Source organism: Thermochaetoides thermophila (assembly GCF_000221225.1).
Source record: "Thermochaetoides thermophila DSM 1495 unplaced genomic scaffold scf7180000011816, whole genome shotgun sequence".
NCBI lineage: Eukaryota > Fungi > Ascomycota > Sordariomycetes > Sordariales > Chaetomiaceae > Thermochaetoides > Thermochaetoides thermophila.
The window spans coordinates 3262134-3277219 of NW_006383032.1; the positions used below are offsets into that span (position 1 = coordinate 3262134).

At 54.2% G+C, this 15086-nt stretch overlaps 6 protein-coding genes across 6 annotated transcripts; 2 read left to right on the forward strand and 4 right to left on the reverse strand.

Annotated features, from left to right (window-relative positions):
* Positions 1–1975: 1975 nt before the first annotated feature.
* On the forward strand, positions 1976–2769 carry CTHT_0029770 (thiosulfate sulfurtransferase-like protein; the record flags this gene model as incomplete). Its single annotated transcript, XM_006693369.1, has 3 exons — positions 1976–2323; positions 2379–2424; positions 2483–2769. 3 exons carry the CDS (start codon positions 1976–1978, stop codon positions 2767–2769), a joined length of 681 nt encoding a protein of 226 aa, XP_006693432.1.
* Positions 2770–2970: 201 nt separating this feature from the next.
* CTHT_0029780 (uncharacterized protein) lies at positions 2971–3985 on the reverse strand (the record flags this gene model as incomplete). The annotated part of the gene is made up of 3 exons (XM_006693370.1): positions 2971–3380; positions 3447–3879; positions 3941–3985. 3 exons carry the CDS (start codon positions 3983–3985, stop codon positions 2971–2973), a joined length of 888 nt encoding a protein of 295 aa, XP_006693433.1.
* Positions 3986–4434: 449 nt separating this feature from the next.
* Positions 4435–7473, reverse strand: CTHT_0029790 (putative ribosomal protein; the record flags this gene model as incomplete). Its single annotated transcript, XM_006693371.1, has 9 exons — positions 4435–4521; positions 4583–4693; positions 4908–5090; positions 5183–5273; positions 5496–5871; positions 5922–6302; positions 6363–6573; positions 6631–7236; positions 7357–7473. 9 exons carry the CDS (start codon positions 7471–7473, stop codon positions 4435–4437), a joined length of 2163 nt encoding a protein of 720 aa, XP_006693434.1.
* A 683-nt stretch (positions 7474–8156) lies between these two features.
* CTHT_0029800 (eukaryotic translation initiation factor 5A-like protein) lies at positions 8157–8980 on the reverse strand (the record flags this gene model as incomplete). The annotated part of the gene is made up of 4 exons (XM_006693372.1): positions 8157–8224; positions 8284–8413; positions 8467–8739; positions 8969–8980. The coding sequence occupies 4 exons, from the start codon at positions 8978–8980 to the stop codon at positions 8157–8159; spliced, it is 483 nt and encodes a 160-aa protein (XP_006693435.1).
* Positions 8981–10040: 1060 nt separating this feature from the next.
* CTHT_0029810 (uncharacterized protein) lies at positions 10041–12201 on the forward strand (the record flags this gene model as incomplete). Its single annotated transcript, XM_006693373.1, has 4 exons — positions 10041–10301; positions 10379–10529; positions 10591–10988; positions 11044–12201. The coding sequence occupies 4 exons, from the start codon at positions 10041–10043 to the stop codon at positions 12199–12201; spliced, it is 1968 nt and encodes a 655-aa protein (XP_006693436.1).
* A 389-nt stretch (positions 12202–12590) lies between these two features.
* Positions 12591–14178, reverse strand: CTHT_0029820 (rab GTPase activator-like protein; the record flags this gene model as incomplete). The annotated part of the gene is made up of 3 exons (XM_006693374.1): positions 12591–13573; positions 13630–13815; positions 13929–14178. The coding sequence occupies 3 exons, from the start codon at positions 14176–14178 to the stop codon at positions 12591–12593; spliced, it is 1419 nt and encodes a 472-aa protein (XP_006693437.1).
* Positions 14179–15086: the final 908 nt, after the last annotated feature.

The window sequence follows — 15086 nt, forward strand, 5'->3', positions numbered from 1 at the left end:
TTCGCTCCTGATGCTGGGACTTGAGCGTAGGTGCTTGGTTGGTTGTCTTTTTTTCAGTTCTTCGATCAGAAAAGCTTTGGATGGATGCCTTTGGATTGATTATTGGGTTGGCTTGGTTGTTAATGAGCATGATTGATTAAGGAAGTGGAATTGAGATGAATGACAGCGGTTCGGTTGATGTCCGTTTAGCTGACTATTTGAGCACCAGTGGATGTGGTATGAGTGTTGAAAATGCTGATAGGTGAAAAAGAATTTGTGGGTGGGTGTGGTCTTAAGTTTATGCTGATGCCTAAGTAGGTACAGCTTACGTGAGTTATGCAAGTCGTCCAAGGCAGCTCTGGGAAGGAAGGAACCCAGATACGTATAAGGGGTCGTCGTATTGAAGGACGACGCTAAGGATGGCTGTGCAGTTGTCTTTCAAGTATCAGCAAGCAGGTCAGTCAACAGGGAAACTGCCGTAAGTAGATGATCCATCCATCCACTTCAGGGCTGATCCAGTTTTAGCTGTCTTGCCTGTTTTGTTACGGATGGATGTCTTGCAGGTCACCTGCTCTGCTGCTTTCAAGGGCTCAGATTGTCATGTCAGATGCTGACTGAAAGTAGGCGGCTGTATGTACTCAGACTTGCCACCTACCCCTCCCCCCTCTTCGGGTGGGATTGTGTATGAGCCGGCCAGTCATAGAGGGGTTGGCCGGTCTGGCCTTGGTAGTTGGTCGGGTCTTGTAAGGTTGGGTTCTTCCCCAAGGGCTGAACGAAGAGTCTGAGGAAAGGTCTATTGAGACAAAGATTGTGCGTCTTCATTTTGATTTGAGTTGTTGGCTGCGTATGTACGGAGGCACATGAAGATGGATGTATCAAATCAGATGTGAACTTCAGACCGGAGGTTGTATGCTTAAGCCGTGGAGAGCCGTGGTCACACCCAGTGGATGAACTGGCCAGAGTTACTGCGGCTGTGCTATGCTGGTGCTGATTTATCTGGGACATACAGATGCTGGTGCTCAGTTATCATAGGACTGGGAGCACCAACGACATCCACAGCAGTAGCTGTGTGAGGCATGAAGGACTTCGGCAGATGTATGTAAGCTGACAGTGCTGAATGCTGCCTGACTGCGGCAGCTAGTCTTGAGTTGTCATGTCCCTCACAAAGTATGAGTGGTTGTCATAGTATGTGGGGGATCCCGGATGGGGCGTTAGTGCTGACCCGGGCGTTTGGGTCAGATGGATTGCTGGACAGGACGGATATTATGTTCCGGGGTTGTGGGTTTGTCAGAATGGTTGCAGACATTAGATCGAAGATCCGGGTTTTGATAGTTCTGTCTTCATGGGACGGATGCAGGTGTGAGAGGCGTGTAAGGTACCTGTGCGTGAGCATGAGCGAGGGGAAACACAAATTTGTGAAAGAACGTTCCTGGAGGTTGAAGAACAGGTCAGTCCGAACTGCTCGACGGCAAATGTCGACTCTCTCGAGACAGAGCACAGCTTTTGTCTCGCCCCAAGCATTCCACCTTCAAATCCCCAACTCAGTCAAACTGAAGTTTGCAGCCTGATCAGACGAAATACCCCGTTATGACGTCCCTTCGAATCCCAAATCCAGGGCCTAGTCCAACCCAGTCCTGTAGTAGTTGCCCCTCCCCCACTCTGACATGGTTCAGTCCCACCCAGCATCCGAGTGGGGCAAAGCACAGCGAGCTTCCGCAGGTCTTGGTCCGGCGCTAGGCTACGCTACGGGATGGCGGCGAATACCAACAAGCGGCTGGCGGCCGGATCTCGGGCGGCGTTGCGGCGAGCCGAGAAGGAAGGCGGGAAGGATTTCTTATTTCCACGGACGGGGCTGGCTTTTAATCCGGGGGTTTTGTTTTCTATTACTTCCGTACTCTGCGGAGTTGAATTGAAACGACATATTCTGCCAAAAGGCATCGTGAACGTCAACTTTCCATCCAATAGCCAAGTCGAAGCGACTTTAATAACACCAACAATGTCCTCCTCCCGACTTCCGCCCTCTCTCATGAAGGCCGCCGTGCAGGCGACGCCCTTGACAACCTCCGCGGCAGTTACATCCAGGACAGGAGCCGTCCTGCGCCGTAGCTCTGCCGCTGCGGCTGCTGTTTCCCAGCGCGCGACTCTGCCGCCGGCGGCTCGCTTCAGCACCATCTCGCAAAGACAATCCCTTGAACAGCTGCGCCAGCGCTTCTCCTCTATCCCCGGCATCAGCCAGAGGCAGTGGCAGCAGTTACAGCAGCGGGTATACTCGACGGAGTTGGAGACGAAGCAGGAGGAACAGGCTAAGGAGGAGAGGCCGCATAAGGTTTATGATTTTGAGGCTGTAGGCTTTCCGGAGGAGCGGAATGGATTAGGGGAGATTCTAATGGGATATACAGGTTAAAAAGCTGGCTGAAGCCCCGGATCGCAAGACGATTATCGTTGGTATGCTCCCCTTTGCTCTACTAGCTTGCCTTCTATGGATACTAACGTCTCCCTCCAGACGTCCGCGAGCCCAACGAGCTCCAAGAGACTGGCCGGATCCCAGGCGCAATCAACATCCCAATCAAGTCTGCGCCAGACAGCTTCCACATCAGCGATGAAGAATTCGAGGACCGTTACGGGTACCCGCGGCCGCCGCGCGACGCCGAGGTCGTCTTCTACTGTCGTGCGGGTGTACGCTGCAAGGCTGCCGCCGATCTGGCCAAGGACGCTGGCTGGACTAATACCGGCGAGTATCCTGGCAGCTGGCTGGAGTGGTTTGAGAAGGGGGGTAAGGTGCAGCGGTGAGCAGCGAAGGGATGGGGTTTAATGTGGGTTGTGCCTAGATTAAAAAAATTGGAGGGAAATAGGATGCGTGTGTTAACCCAAACGCCAATGTTGATTGCGATAATGTGGAAAGAATCACAGTATACACGAGCCCAAACCATCCGTTAAAACCCAGCTACCCGTTACAATCTCCCTCCAACCGTGCCATCAAACATACCCCTCTCAAAAGAGCTGCTGCCCCTCCGGCTTGTCCTTCCCCGGGCCATCCTTCAATGCGGGACTGCCATGCGCAAAGAACAGCACTTTGATAGCCACCGCTAAACCAAAGTGGAGCGCAACAACAAACACCAGCAACATCTTGCTAGTCTGGTGGCCTGTGGCGCTAAGCACAGGATAAAGGTTGCGTAGGAGGAAGGCAACCGACAAGCCGAACCCAACACCCACGAAAACCCAGTTCAAGATGGCGATAGGCGACCAGCTGATGAGCGCGACGGGAATCCAGATCAGGTTGTTATAGCCGTACAGAGCCCAGCACTCGAGCAGGTTGGCGCTTTCGGAGCCGAAGTAGCGCAGCGCGAGGAAGAGGACCATGGGTACGATGAAGGTGTAGCCGTATATCAAGCCCGCCGCCCCTGTATTTCCGATTAGCATCCTCCCTCTCTCGCTTTGTAAACATCAAATATTCCCGGGGTACATACCGCTCAATAACCGAAAATCATACGCAAACTCCCCCTTGCCACTCCGCGCCAAATAATCGCTAATTGTCCCGCCCAAAAACAAAATCAACACCACCGTTGTCGCGATCCAAAACGGCCCGTACAAATCCGGATTCCCCTCCAGCACATCCAGGAAGTTTGTTCGTGGAAACAGCGCCGCACCACACCTCCTTAACACGGATGTTGTATCAACATCAAAGAACTGCTGGTAGAACGACAGACTCCATAGGAACTTCTTGCTGCTGCCCCCGCCGGAGGTCGATGCCGTCGCAGGGGGAGGGAGGAAGGGGGAGCTGCGGCCGGGAGAGGTCTTGTTGTGACGGGTGCTGGATGTGCCGAGGGCTGGGGCGGTCTCGGAAAAGTTGGAGGGGTGGAATTCGAGGTCTTCTTGGAGATCTGTATGACCGAGGTCGCCCTGTGAGGATGGAGGTTAGAGGCGTTCAGGAAGGACGGAGGGGAGGGTTTTGGGGACGCACTTCGTCATCAACGTCGACGACAGCGTCGTAGCCTGCTCGCGACATTTTGAATGTGGTTCCACGGTCTCTCTGTGACCAAGTAATTCTGATATGAGGGCGGCCTACAAAGTTAGGCTGAAGCTCGTACGGAAGGCGGTACAATTGATGGTGCTGAGGCACTCGCGCTCACGACAGCTGTTGTGTGTAGCGAAGCTTATCGATAAAGCACACCAGACACGTAATCCCACCATCAGTGAAGTCACGTGACGATCGTGATCTTGGGATTTGAGTCCCTGGATGTGGAAACCACTAGCACCAATAGCAAACACATCACAGCAAGCGTCATCTAACAAGTCATGAAATTTCGATAGTCAGGAGTCTTAAGCTATGGTCATCCGGAATGTACAGCGGAAATGGTTGCCGTGAAGTAAACCCGTCTCAACCCTTGCAGAATGATAGCAAACCAGCCGAAAAACCAAAGACGCCAGACGACCATGACCCAAGACAGTAACCGTTTATTTGAGCTTCTTCTTGGGGCGAAGCTGGTTCGAGTGGCCGCACTTGCGCTTGCGGCAGTTGGTGGCACGGGGCGGGAGACGAGCCTGGAGCCGGGTTAGTCGGAAAGCTGCTGTGTTTGCTGGATTGTCTGGAGAGAGTGCTTACATAGCACTTGCGGCAGATCATCTTGTCACAGTTGAACTTAGAGGCAAGAGCCTTGAGCGAGGGCTCAATGATACCACCACGGAGGCGGAGGACGAGGTGGAGGGTCGACTCCTGCAAAGCTGTTAGCACGGTCGTCATCATGCAATGAGACCCTGGGAATCAGAGTCCCATCGCTACATCATCAACTCCCCGTGCCCAAACCACGAATATTCCCCTCTCTACCCTCCTCATTTCATAACCATATTTTCCCGCTGCCCAAACTCATTCCCAACCATCCCGATACTCCTAACCGCCGACAAGAATCTCCTGGTGCTGAAAGACTGACCTTCTGGATGTTGTAGTCAGAAAGAGTGCGGCCATCCTCGAGCTGCTTGCCAGCGAAGATCAGGCGCTGCTGGTCTGGGGGGATGCCCTCCTTGTCCTGAATCTTCGCCTTAACATTCTCGATCGTGTCCGAGGACTCGACCTCGAGGGTGATGGTCTTGCCCGTGAGAGTCTTAACGAAGATCTGCACTATAACATCACATGAACCGACAATGTCAGTATTCATTCAATCAATTTTCGCATATTCGTAATGATTGTAGACGCGAGACGACGTACTCTTGACCGATTGTCGCCGGACTTGCTGGTGAGGATGACGGGAGAGTTCGCAGGAAGCCGTAAAATTTGGTGGGGGTTAGAATCGCTGCGGCTGGTGGCTAGGGCTCGCAGCCAAATCCACTGCAAGGATCAGCTGGTTGGCTGATGCGCCCCCACTTGGCTTACCCTAACCCTGGAACTGAGCTCTCATCCTCAGTCGTTTTGTTCTTTGTTCGCATCATTATTTGAATGAAGTCATTACAGCTTTAAGATTGCTTTGAGTATTAAAGTTCTATACAGGAAACGTAAACACAAATCCACGCAACACCATCACTCCTCATCACTCCCCTCCTCCTCCCTCTTTAACCGCCTCTTCTCCTCGGTCTGCCACACCTTGAGCATCTCCTCCAGCGTATAAACCGCTCTGACGAGATCCCTCACCGACAGCCCTGATACTTCAGCTGCTACCTCGTAAAACTTCTTGACATGTCCTTCTAACTCCTCCTCAGACCTATAGCGCCGGTAGTCTGAGCCAATCCTCTTGATGTGCCTTCCAGTCCCATCACCTGGGTCAGGCACCGGCTGGACTGTCTTCATGGCGCTCTGTATCCGCACGAGTCGAGCCTCAATCTCCTCCTGAGAGGCCTCTGGGACTTCTGGTATACCCGGGACCTCGGCGAGGGGGAAGAAACGCTCGATTTCGGTGTCATCTAGGTATATCAGTTGTGAGACTCTAAGTTGGGAGAGATGAGCTACGTACCGGGTTTGTGACTATCAATCTGCGTCTCCTGGAACCAATTAAGCAGCTCATTGATTTGCTCCTTGTCCATAGTCCATATCTCTTGAGGGTCCAGACGCTCGTACTCCAGTATCGGCGTCTTCTTGCTCGACTGCTTGGAGAACTCCTCTTCCCAGACCTTCCAGTCCATTTGCCGACATATGGGGTCATTTGCGTCGCGCGGGTACCGCTTGATGCCGTCCATGGGATAGAGATGTTTGGTAGCTACCACCAGCGCCGCAATGAGAAGCACATCGGGGATGTCGAGAAACCTGTACTTCGTGGGAGGGGGCTGTCTCGTGGGGAAGGAGAAACGTAGGTTGAGCAGACGGCATATCTTTTGCGCGAAGGGATGGACTTCGGCTGTGTAGATATGTTAATCCTTCATATTCCCTGGAGAGAAAGAGGCGAGGGGCAACATACGAGGTAGCGCCAAGTCCCTGATATGTAAGAACAGCATTGGAGAGGTGGATATCTCAGGGAACACCAGCCCATGGTTCTCCTTATACCCCAACATGAGATTCATAACTGCTCTATGCAGCTCGCCGCCCTCGAACCGGACATATCTCGTCAACAGCGCGTGATGAGCCCAGCCCGGCAGCCGATCTCGCCAGCTCTTGGGGAGATAGTTGGCCTATGCCAAAAGTCAACATCCTTTCCCATCCTTCAACCCCCAGGACAAACAACTTACCGCCATCAGAAACGGAATCTGATTATTCCTCGCCCACCGCCACACATCCCCGACCCTAACCGGTTCCCCCCTCAACACACACCCTAAATATACAATCGCCAGCGTATCCATGACCCCCGGCAACGGCCAAACCTCTTTCTTCCAGCTCCTCCTCTTCCTCCCTTTCACCCCATCCCCTTCTTCCCGTCCGGTAGCAACCCCCTCCCCCTCCGTCTCACTCCCTCCCGAACTCTGCGTACTGAACATCTCCAGCTCACTCCCGCTCGTCCCTTGCGCCGTCCCTTCAGACTCGGATCCCGTACCCCGGGACCTTCTCCTCCCCTTCTTCCCTTCATCCCTCTTTCCCACCAAACCAGGAAACTCTCTCACTCTCAGCACCCACAAATCTCTACACACAGCCTCCAGCTCGGGGTGAAAACCTTTCTTCCGCACCAGCCATAATAACTGCTTCCTGAGTAAAAACTGAAGACACTCCAGATAAAGTTCGCGCGCAGGCTGGCCAGTAAGGTGTTTCCGCTCGGTGGTGCGGCGTTCCTTGGCCTTGCGGGCGATGGAGCCTTGTTTGCCAAAGTTATCTTCTTCGTCGACGTCGTATTGGATGTAGCCCTAGAGAATAGGTAAGAAAATGTTTTTGAAGGCGAGGGGGATGATAAAAAGCCGAGGGGGTTGAGATCAATGAAGCGCGATGAAAATTTAGTTGAAATTCATATTTGAGTTCGAGCATACCTCAACCTCATGACCATTTTCACAATATCGTCTGCCGTTTTCAAGATACCATCGCCGGGCAGGACACTCGGCGCAGGTTTCGCTGTGTGGGAAGCGACGGTATTCGCGGGGCGCCATGCTTTAACGGAGTGAGAGGCTCAACTCGATTGATTTGAGAATTGATGAAATTGACAAAAGTTGGTTGATGGACTGGAATTTTGGAAAGGTGTCCGAGCTTCACTCGGTTTCAACTTTCAACCATAGCTGAGCTCTCTTCAACCCGCATTACTTCTACGCTCAGCATCGACGTCATATCAAATAAAAAACATCACAACGGACATATAATCCGCAGATGTATATTGGCAAGGCTCTTACCACGATAAATGAATGCACTCTTACTCGAACCAGAAATAAACGGCCGCCTGATGCTTCCATTGGATATACCATTTCTACAGAGCGAAACCGAATGAGAATTCCTCCCACATATTTCACGAGTTTCAGCACGGCACTGAAAAAAGAACAGTAATATGCGAGAAAGGGCAAGGCAGGCGTCTGTTTCATGTGCGAGGTCCTATGTGACCGCGCACGCGTCTATACCCAGCATAAAGGGTCCAAATAGACTCTTCGATCCGCCGCAACCGGGCGGCTCCCGGATGCCCGAAAACAGCCCAAGGAATATATCAAGGAATTTATTTCGGTCGGCCAGGAATCGGCCGGTGAAGGCGCGCGTCTTGCTGCACTCGCCGGCCCAATAACTCAGCACAACGCCACCACCTGGCCACTTCCCCACTCTCCTCCTCTCACACATCAACTGAAGCCATTTATTTCGAGGTGTTCTCCTTGAAATCAATGGCGGCCTCCTCGCCCATAGCAGCCTGGACGGTGACAACTGTGGAGCGTTAGCAGCGCGCTCTTCTCGATATACTACTGATATTCAAGGATACTTACGGAGATCCTTGCCCTCATCGAAGGCGGCCTTGATCTTCTGGCCAAGCTCACCCTCAGGCAGGCGGACGTCGTCCTTGGTGCTGCCGTCAGAGAGCATCAGACTGAGGTAGTTGTCATCGGTGATATCGATCTGCGTGACGTTAGTACTACTCTATCGACCTCTCACATCACAGCTGTACTCACGAGCTGGTATTCGTTGCGCTTGACAACGGGCACATCCATGTTGTGGGTGGACGGGCAGAGATCCTCAAGCTTCTTGCCTGTGAAGATGTCCAGGGCAACGAGATGGACCTTAGCGTGACCGTGCTTGCCGGTCTTGGAGGTGGACATGTCGACGATCTTGCAAGGGCGGCCCTTGATCACGACAAAGCCGTTCTTCCGCAGAGCCGAGCACTGCATGGGGAAGGTGAGAGAGGCGCCAGCGTCGGCGTGGCCCTCGTGCTCGAAGTCATGGTGCTGTAGCATGCAGAGTCAGCTGTCATTCTTTTTTCGCACATCATTCGGCACGCTTGAAGAAGCATGTTGGCGATATCGCGGGGCGAGCAATGAGAATCGCGGCAAGGCAACTCTCAGGCAGGGCCGTCGAGAGCCGTCGTCAGTCGATGCGGGGTGATGGCCTCGTCGCCAACATATCGCCAACACACAAGCGCTTCCGAATGCCATAAGGGGAGTCGTTTCAACTAACCTCGTCAGACATCTTGAATTATTTGTAAAAAGATAAACGGTCTGTCGGAAGAAGAAGCTGAGCGGCGAGAAGCCCAAGAAGTCGTCGAACGGTCCAAGGGGGGGGGGAGAATGGAGATTGTAAGATTGTAACAAGCAAAAGAAGGGAGGGCGGGAGGAAAATTCGTGGTTTTGAAGCGCCAGCCGAAAAGAAAAAGGGCACCGTTTCCCCGCCAGGAGCCCCTCCTCAACGCCTATGGGGGCCTGGCTGCAACTGCCTTTGGTCCAGTAAATTTTGCAACAGCCCTCACACTCACAACCCTCTCGCCCACAGCCAACCCTGAACTTTTTTTTTGCCCCTCCGTGGCCACCCCGCCCGCCACAGGCGCGCACTTGACCCCAGAACAGCCCTTAAGTGAGCGCCAGCCAATTGGAGCGTAGTAATTCGTCTGGGCGGACACAGTGTGCACAGCAGCGCTGGCATTGAAACAGCTGGAGGTGGCAGGCCGGAGGGGCAGCTCATCTCCGCCAAAGTGTGATCCAGCTCAAACATCAGAACACTAAATTTTTTCACCATCTGGGTCAACTTTACCTACATAGCTTTAAAGTACGCATTTTATGCAATCAAACTTTATTCCAAGAAACTGGGGTTGCTCAATGTGGACTTAAAAGACGCGGTGTCATGGGTTGCCCCGCTCAGTTGCTATGATCACAGTGTTGCTGCTGTTAGCACTGTGCCTTGTACAACCCTCCGTCGATCATGGCGCGTGCTTCTCCACGCTGTTTACATCTCTCGGTGCCCGCTGCTCCAGCCTTGCGACCCCACAGCGGAACCAGCTGCCCACAGGTGTCAGCCTGAGAAGACCCGCTCACCTGAACGGGCAGCTTCATCAAGGAGACGGCGACAGGCTGGACCTTTACGGTCGACATCTTAGCCTGACAACTTCGACTCTTCAAGTACGAGCGACGAGGCGCGGCCGACGACCAGTCGTCGCATAAGCCAGTTTACTTCGCGCGCGAGCCAGTCGAAGCCGGGGCCTGGGCCACGACGGCGACGGCGGCAGAAAGCTTGACGATATCCTTAGACCGTCAACATGTGGCTTGACCGGTTCGCCGGCCATCATCCAGCTCAAGCTCAACCTCCTCCTACGAGCGCTCCCTCTGTGTCAGCTAGCCAGCCTCGTTCACAGTCGCCGCTACCCCGTCGGACATCGAGTGTGCGCGCCCCTTACTTTACGTCGCAGACTAGACCAAGTCTTAGTCGACATCCGTCCACTGACTCTACCACATCGCTGCTCGCTTCATCCAAGCGCGCCAATGGCTCCGGCTTGAGGCAGTCGACGATCGTTGATGAGGTACCTGACCCAGAAGAGGTGCTGGCTCGCATCCTCGGGCCGCCCCGGCTGAAGCGAGTATTACAGAAACTGCTGAGACTGGCGATGATGATGCCGGGAGGATAGCAATAACGGATGATGACCTGAATCTGGAGTTTGACTTTGGTGGCCTGTCGCTGCGTGAGCTCGCAAGAAGCGCCAGCGCTGCTGGGGCAGGAGACATCTACAGGTTGCAGACCGTAGAAGACTGTACGTCGTTGCCATGGGCTTTCTCTATCTCTTCCTGTACTCATAGCATGACCAACCATAGTCGAACGAGACAAGGCCAAGTTCGAAGAGTTACACCGGTCTATTCAGGCGTGTGACGAGATGCTGAGTTCGGTAGAGTCCAATCTGACCAGCTTCCGCAATGACCTGGCCGCCGTGTCCGCCGATATCGAGACTCTGCAAGCCCGATCGACTGCGCTGAACGTGCGCCTCGAGAACCGCCGCGCCGTTGAGAAGGCCCTGGCGCCCATCATCGAGGAGCTCAGCGTGCCGCCGCACGTCGTGTCCAAGATCGCCGAGGGACATATCGACGAAGCCTGGGTCAAGGTCCTGGCCGACTTGGATAAGAGAGTGGAGGCACACAAGAAGAACTCTCAGCAAGCTCAGCCGATCAAAGCGCTTGCTGACGTTGGGCCGTTGCTGGAGAAGTTGGTGCTGAAGGTACGTCCTCGGGATGGTATACTGCGCTCTGTCCTGCTAACTTGCTCTCCTCCAGGCCGTCGAACGCATCCGAGACTTCCTTGTCGCCCAGATCAAGGCCCTACGCTCGCCTAACATCAACGCACAGATCATCCAACAGCAAAACTTCCTCAAATTCAAGGACCTCTATGCTTTTCTACACAAACACCAGCCCACGCTCGCGAGCGAGATTTGCCAGGCCTATATCAACACCATGCGCTGGTACTACCACAACCAGTTCTCGCGCTACGAAAAAGCTCTCTCGAAACTCAAACTCCACACCATCGACAAATCCGACCTTCTCGGCCAAGAGGACCCTTCCTCCTCCCGGCGCACCGCCGTCCTCTCCAGCTCCAAACTCAGCGGCCCACCGCACGACGCCTTCAATCTCGGCCGGCGCATCGACGTCCTCAAAACCTCCAACAAACTCGCCATCTCCTCCTACCTCGCCGAAGAAGACCAATCCACTCATTACCTCGAAACCCCCTTTCGCAATTTCAACCTTGCCCTGATCGACAATGCGACCGCAGAGTACACCTTCCTGGCTGCATTCTTCACCCCGGCTCTCAGCTTCGCGACAATCTCCCGGCATTTCAACACCATCTTTGAGCCGACCTTTTCTCTCGGCCAAACCCTGACCAAGACCCTCGTCTCCGACACGTACGACCTCCTGGGCGTGCTCTTGTGTGTCCGCTTAAATCAGCACTTCGCCTTCGAGCTGCAGCGCCGCCGCGTCCCTGCCGCAGATGGCTACATCAACGGCACGGCTATGACGCTCTGGCCGCGCTTGCAAGCCATCATGGACGCCCACGCCGAGTCCGTCCGCACGCTCGCTTCCAACTTGCCCGCCAAACCTGGCAGCGCAGCAGCCGCTAAACAAGCCTCTGCCGCACCGCATCCCGTCACCCAACGCTTCGGCCAGCTGTTGCATGGGATTTTGACGCTGAGCGCAGATGCCGGGGATGATGAGCCTGTAGTAGCGAGTTTAGGGAGGTTGAGGAATGAAGTGGAAGGGTATTTGACACGGGCGAGCCAGGCGTGGTTCGGGACGGCTGAGAAGAGAAAGGGGGTGAGGTTTCTGTATAATAATTATAGTTTGGTGCTGACGATTATTGGGGATTGCAAGGGGAAGCTAGCCGGGGAACAGCACAGGCATTTTGAGGGGTTGAAAGGAAGGTTTGCGGAGGATGGGTGACCGAGGGGGAGTGGACTCCGTGTGAGACAAGGGGAAGGAGGGTATAAGGAGAGAAGAAGATTGGAGTTGGGCGTGGGAATATCTGGGATGAATGGGTTTGTTATTGTGTTTGTTCGTCAGCATAAGTAGGGCAGATTACGTGTCTAGAACGTACTAATCCCATGCAACCAACTTGAAGACGGTTTGGTTGAGCAACAAACAAGAAAGGAAAGGTATTAATATCATTACTCATTGACGCCTACCCATCTTTTCATAGTAACCTTGTTTGTTTTGGTTCACATTTTTCAGTGTAGAACTCATCCATTCTTCATCCCCAAAAACCCCATCACCCCGCCGGTCTCTATCTACGTATACCCAGTCCACAACCCCAACCTCCCTCCCGAGCCCTTCTAAGGCCACAACCCCCTCAAAACCCCCGACAACCACGCCATCCCCTCCGCCACCGAACCCGGGAGCACCCCCGGATACCCCAAATACACACTTGCCCACGTCCCCGACGGCACATTCTCCCCCGCCCGGCGTAACAACACAGCCAACACAGCAACCACCACCGCCATCCCCGCCATCCCCACGCTCCGACGATGCTGCCACACCCACTTGCGTGCCCGGTCTCTCTTTTCAAGCCACTCCAACTCGCGCACCTGCTTCTCAAAGTACTGTTGTGCATCCTCGATACTACCTGGCGGGATGCCCTCCATGCCGGGCTTGCGACGCGCTGTTTTGAGGACACTCCATTTCGAGACTCTCTTTTTCCAGGACGGTAAGGTTTCGGGGGGATATTTCCTTTCCAGCGCGGCCGCATTGGCGATGAGGGTCTCGATGGGGACGGGGAGAGGGTCTGGCAGGCGGGAGAGGACTGCATGCAGGATGTCGCGGTCGGGTTCGACGGACAGTAGCTCGTCCCGTCGGGCGAGGATTAAAGAGGCGAAAAGGTACGCCGTGAAGCACGGGTCTCGAGCCAACAGCACGTCAAAGAGGCGGGTGATTTCAGAGAAGGTGGGCACTTCGTGTGCGTACATAGTTAATGTGCCGGCGAGAGCGAAGAAGGGCTCAGTCAGGGAGAGAAGGCGGTAGAGAAGGGGATCGGCGTGACGGAGGATATCGGGGATGAGGTGCAGCTGGGCGAGGGAGGGCGTCATGCTGGGGAGCATGAAGTCACGGATGTGGAGGAGGGAGAGGTGGGAGAGGAGGATGGAGGTCTGGGGGAGGGAGGTGTTGGGGGTTGAGATGGGGGGGTTGAGGACGAGGAGGAGGACCTGGGCTATGTCGTGGTAGCCTTGAAAGTAGTGCAGGTAGGGATGACGACGGAGAACGGAGAGGATGAGGTCGGAGAGAAGGGATTTTTGGTGTTGGCGTTGGGAGTCGGTTTGGTCTGGGCGTGTTAGTGACCGTCAGGGGTTATGGGTAATGATGTGGTCAGGAACCTACTCTTGGGGTAATAGACAAAAGCCCTGTTGACGTCAAGCTGGACCTGGTCCTCATCTTTGTGACGGGGCAGGGACTCCCAGGAGAAGGCTGATGATGTCGTCGAGCTGTAACCATTATGACCATCACGACCATCATCCTCAGCTTTCACGTCGGTCCCGAACGGAGGTAGTCCGAGGAGAACTGGCCCTGTAGTCGCCGTTAGCCAAGCAACCGGAGATAAAAATTGGAAGAGATAACCGAGATGGCAGGTCTCAACGGTGACGATGGCGATGTGATATCGAAGCTTGGTAAGCACTTACATGCCTGCTGGCGCAGATCGTCCGACAAGAACCCCCCTGGTGATTCTGCAAGCGCCCTCAGCCGGGCCAGGTCCCGTGTCCTGCAGGCGTGGAGGATGGCTTGCTTTTTGTCCTCGACGCCGCCGCCATCCGCATGGGCATCCTGATTGGGGCCTTTCTCATCAAGCCCTGCCGGAATTGGCTCCGGGAGCTTTTGATCCTCCTCCATTTCGCTAGCGATGCTCTTGATGTCGTCGGCCGGCTCATCCATTTCGCTAGGTTTAAGTTTATAGATGACAATAGTAGCGAAGTGTATGCTTAAAACTGGGCGTCTTATTCAATGTTTCGTCATATGCCTCTCCAATGACCATGCTGGGGATTCATCAGTGGCGGCACATCAGTGTGCTTCCAGGGACGCCTTACATCTTGAATTGATGGAAAAGGGCTAAACCGTGAGCTGTCCTAGTTTGTCTCCCTGCCGCGTATCACTCAAAATTGGAAGTATTCGATCAGGCTGCAACGAGACCCGACTAGGCAAAGGCAACCGAGGTCATCAAGATCAAAATCAACCCGGCAAGCTTTCAGAAGATCAACTCTGCAATGAGCGCCAACTCTCACTCACCATGCAGCAAGAACGCGGGTTGCTGCTAAAGACAGCCCAAGACGACTCACGGTCAGTGGTAGGAGTGGTTGAAGGTGAGGACCATCCGGCGAATGGTGATGACAACGGACCGACAGTGCTGCCCAGTCGCAGCACATGCCCCTTACATGTGGTGCTACTGTAACTGCGCTAGGCGCTGCTTCCCTGGGGAATATTACTGTAATTACGGCCGTTGAGAGCTCTCGGTCACATGTCGCCGGACTGTTGGGTGCCTGGTGTCGTATTGTAATTACATACTTGTATTGTACTATTTACCGAGGTGCGGGATGGCGCTCTGTGTTGAACCAGCTAGTAACTCAGGGGAAGACAATCTTAGGCACTCCCGGGCCAAGTTGCTCAATGATTGACAGGGTTAGGTCGCCGTCCACGGAAATCTGGGCGAAATCCTGCAAGTCAGGTACCCGGCAACCTCTTCGGTGCAGTTCATCACGCTCGTGCCCAGGACGCCACGTTCCATTGTAGATACGTCAGATCAACATGCAGAACCCAAGCCAACAATGACGGCAGGTCATCTGACA